The 3798-nt window shown below is 39.9% G+C and overlaps 1 protein-coding gene across 3 annotated transcripts; it reads right to left on the reverse strand.

Annotated features, from left to right (window-relative positions):
- Positions 1–273: 273 nt before the first annotated feature.
- On the reverse strand, positions 274–3077 carry LOC117596788 (uncharacterized). 3 transcript variants are annotated; one of them, XR_008301326.1, is made up of 3 exons: positions 2661–3077; positions 1759–1866; positions 274–1614 (listed from the first exon to the last, which is right to left on the reverse strand). XR_008301326.1 is itself a non-coding variant. In XM_034302456.2 (2 exons), the coding sequence occupies exons 1-2, from the start codon at positions 2497–2499 to the stop codon at positions 874–876; spliced, it is 1482 nt and encodes a 493-aa protein (XP_034158347.2). In that variant the 5' UTR covers positions 2500–2549; the 3' UTR covers positions 274–873. The 3 variants fall into 3 exon arrangements, 1 of the variants encoding a protein (XP_034158347.2); XR_008301325.1 differs by having other exon boundaries at positions 2592–3077; XM_034302456.2 differs by lacking the exon at positions 2661–3077 and having other exon boundaries at positions 1759–2549.
- Between the last annotated feature and the right edge of the window lie 721 nt (positions 3078–3798).

A 3798-nucleotide genomic window follows, 5' to 3' on the forward strand; every position in this document is an offset into this window, starting at 1 on the left:
CCGAGTCTGGAATTGTCATGTTCTTGATTTTGTTTATAAAGTCATATGTATCTTTTAAGTAACTGGGATGAAGTTGTGAGACAGGATTGAGGAAATAATCAATGTATTGTGCCACATTGTCGGTCTCACTCCCACAATCCGACACAATCGGGCGTCCCTGTGGAACCTCGGAAGGGACTGTCCACGCCTGTGGGTCTTTATGAATTTTGGGCAATAGATAAAATTTCCGCTGCCTTGGTGGGTTTGGACCAATAAGATAATTAAACTGTTTAGTGTTAATGAAGCCTTTCTGTTTTAAGTCCTGTAAAATGGATGTTACCAATGATTGTGTTTCCTGTTGTAATGAGTGTGGAAGTAAAGTGTAATGATTGGTATTGTTTAATTGTCTATTTGCTTCTAGTAAGTATTGTTGTTTGTCCATTATGACGATCGCTGAGCCTTTATCTGCCGGTTTAATTATTATATCTTTGTTGGTTTGTAATTCTTTGAGTGCTCTGCGTTCTGTGGCGGTTAAATTATCTGCTTGATTGTTGGAAAAATCTGAAAGAGAATTGATAATCATCCTGTTCTTTTTAATCAACTGCTTTATAGGTAAACTGGTCTGTTCGGTGCTCGGTTCCCATCTGGATTTTTCTGTAAACTGTAAGTGTTCTTTACATTTTGTGTATTGGAAGTGGTCTAAAATTTTAAGTTGTCTATTGTAAGCGTGGACATCCCTCCCCAGCTCCCCCAAGTCCGTACCGCATGGCGTCGGGATGAAGGTGAGACCCTTGCTGAGTAAATCCTCCTGCGGACCTGTGAGACAAAACGTTTTGGATAGGTTAATGATGTTGGTGTGCTTTTTGTTGTCTGTTTTATTGCACTTCACCATTCCTAAAAGTTTAACTGATCCAACCAGTATGTAAACATTTGCGAAGCCGTTTCCGTGGTCCAGTGGATAGGGTCCCTCGGGTTCACCTTGAACCTAAGTGGGTGAAGTTCCTGCAATGGATTACCATGTGCCAGTATATGAGTGTTCAGTTTTGTTAGAGTTTCTTGTTGTCGTCTAGGTAGGATATCCGAGTAGTTTAATAATGGGGTGTAGATCGTGGCATTGGGAAAAACCACTGCAGCAATTCTCCACAGCTCTTGCAACTGTTTTTTTGTTGTACTTTCGAATGTTTGTTCTCTATTATTGATTCCTAATGATAGGACGACTTTTTGAGTGTTTGGATTAGGGGTTAATTTTTGTAACACCTTGGCTATATGTAAAAAGTTGGCTCCAGGGTAACTATCCACCTGAACATTTTCGTCACTAAAATAGGGAATTCTGGACAGGTTGGAGTCCCCTATAAACAAAACTGGTTTCTTTACTTCCAGTGTCCAATCTGCAATCTTTCTAGTGGTGTTAGGATGTCTAGTAGGAACCCAATGGTTCCTCACTTCACAGGTTTTTATTTGGGGCTCCACCCTGTCCGGATGTTCCACATGCAGGGGAGTCAACGAGAAAGAGGAAGGGGAAAGGGAAAGGGAGGATTCAGATCGGGCTTTTCTCAAGGACGTGGTCTTCCTTTCTGTAGACCCATTCATCACCTCCTTCCTCTCCTGCTTCCTATCCCCCTGGGTCGGCTCCCCCTGTGAATCAGCAATAGTAGGTTCTATTAGAACACTAACATTATTTAGGATTGCTGTTCTGTGAATTGTGGATGGAGTGTTAGCTCTCTGTTCTTGCTGCTTAAGTGTATTCAAAGGAACTTCATGTATTAATACACTAACTACCTTGGTCTTATCGGAGTTGTTGTTTAAAGGCCGAGGTGTTCCATTGCTTTTCGATAAATGCATCTGTGGAGAACTTGCCACAAGGTTTGTGTCGTCTTTACTCGGACTCTGTTTGGAGGAAGAAGAGGAAGAGATTGAAGAAGACAACGAAGAAGAAAAAGAAGAGGCGGCAGTGGAAGAAGGATTAGAGGAGCTGTTTGATACTTGGATAGGCAAACATGCAGTTCCTCCATTTTCTGTTTCCACTAGATTCTGTTCCATTTGTGTTTTGGCCTTTTCTATTATGTCTTCCCTCAATTTGTGTTTGAATCTACCTTTGGCCCATTTAACTGCTATCTGCCATTCTGTTTCCTCCATTTTGTGGATTCGATTCAGTAGTTCTGCTTTCACTTGAACGTAATGGTCTTTGAGGATCTGCATATTTGCCTTCATCCAATTTTGTGTGTTTTCCGTAATTCTATGTAGAGTTTGTTGCTTGGGGCATGCCGGTTTGATAAACTGTGTAAGTTTGTGTGTTTGTTTAGACATGCCCTTTGGAAAAATTTGCGTATGTAGAGCTGTTGTCACAATGTCTTCATGGTGTGTGGCCTGTAAGAATTTAAAATACAACTTCCTCAAATGTCTATCTAAAAATTCCCTGGGTTTTGAGTTGTGTAGATGCTGGTCTGTGTGTAGTGTTTGTTCCACCCCATCTGTTTCCAAAGTCTCCAACACTGTGAATCTGTTTGTTAAGGGAATCATTGTGCCTGTAAAAAAACTCCTTTCGAGGAAAAAAAAGGTTAAAAGAAAGGAAAGATAAAAGCCAAAAGGAGAAAAGTCTTCATTGGTCTTACCCCATGAGTATGCTGATAAGAATCCTTGGGAAAAGGATCCTGTAGCTGATTAACAACTCAGTTCCTTACCAGAAGGCCTAAGCGGCCTAGGAGTTCACCAAACAGGAAGTTTTGTAGGCCCCTCTGGCTTGGGTGTTGTACTCCAAAAAGAAGGGGGAATAAAACCGAAAAAAAAGGAGGGGGGAATAAAAACCCAAAAAAAAGGAAGGGTTTAAAAATGTGAGTACTCACAAAACGGTTTAAAAAGGATTTTTCTCCATTAAAAAAATTTTTTGTGTAAAACAGGACACAAAAATTGGCAATGTTTTCCCCGTCAAACAGTATCTTTTTGATGTGCAGTTCACGGTGCTTTTTGAGTTCGACGTCCTAACGTTTCGCAGGGAATCCTGCTTCTTCAGAGGACATACGCTTTTTGTTCCCATCCATATCCTTAAATAAGCTCTGGGGTGGGATCTAGGTTAAATTAGGGGTGGAGCTAAAATAAGGAGGTTCTGTATAATTGGTAACTATACCTGTCTGTCTCAAAACTGCCTATCTATTGGTTGTGAGTCTGAAGGAAGTGTGTGGCTTTATGGGTAATGACTTTACCTGGATAATGTAGTTTAAAACTGTTTTTGTAAACCTTGGTTCTCTTATTTTCCACCAGGTCTTCCCAGTAGTCTGTGTGGTGTAGTGGTATAGACAATAGTCTCCTACACCTAGCCTCCCTGGTTCAAGACCCACAGCAGGCAAGAGAAGAGAGCCAAGAATAAGAAGACTGCCATTGAACACAAATGTACTGGAAAAAGAGTGGGTATTAAAAAATAAAAAACCTTAGAAATAAAGAATAGTAAGGAAAAAAAAGGGGGGGGGGAAAGGATAAAAATGGAATAATAAAAAAAGGTGATAAAACCAAATAGGATAAAGATTAAGAGATTAAAACAATAAAAGTAAAATAATTAAAATATAACTAAATATGTAAGGTGTGTACTAAGAATATGGTCTGTTCCTCTCTTTTGTTTGTAGTGGCACAGGCTAGGTTAGGTTAGGGAAAGATCAAGTCCTCATATGTTGAGTGTATGCTCTTTAGTGCACAGGCTCACTTTGTTCTATTCTAGAGTTAAAAAGAACGAGGCCAGACCCGTTTTCTTATACAAATACAAAAAAAATTTTTTTTATATATAAATTGGATCCCTGGGTAAGGGTGATCCTTAAACAGTGCAAATTT

The sequence above is a fragment of the Pangasianodon hypophthalmus genome, unplaced genomic scaffold (assembly GCF_027358585.1).
Source record: "Pangasianodon hypophthalmus isolate fPanHyp1 unplaced genomic scaffold, fPanHyp1.pri scaffold_100_ctg1, whole genome shotgun sequence".
In the NCBI taxonomy this organism is placed as follows: domain Eukaryota; kingdom Metazoa; phylum Chordata; class Actinopteri; order Siluriformes; family Pangasiidae; genus Pangasianodon; species Pangasianodon hypophthalmus.

Excerpts from the sequence above, each read along its gene's own strand:
- LOC117596788 (XM_034302456.2), bottom strand. The coding sequence starts at position 2,499 with ATGATTCCCTTAACAAACAGATTCACAGTGTTGGAGACTTTGGAAACA. Across the intron at positions 1,615-1,758 it reads ACAACTCCGATAAGACCAAG|GGGGAGCCGACCCAGGGGGA; the intron begins GTAGTTAGTGTA and ends GCTGATTCACAG.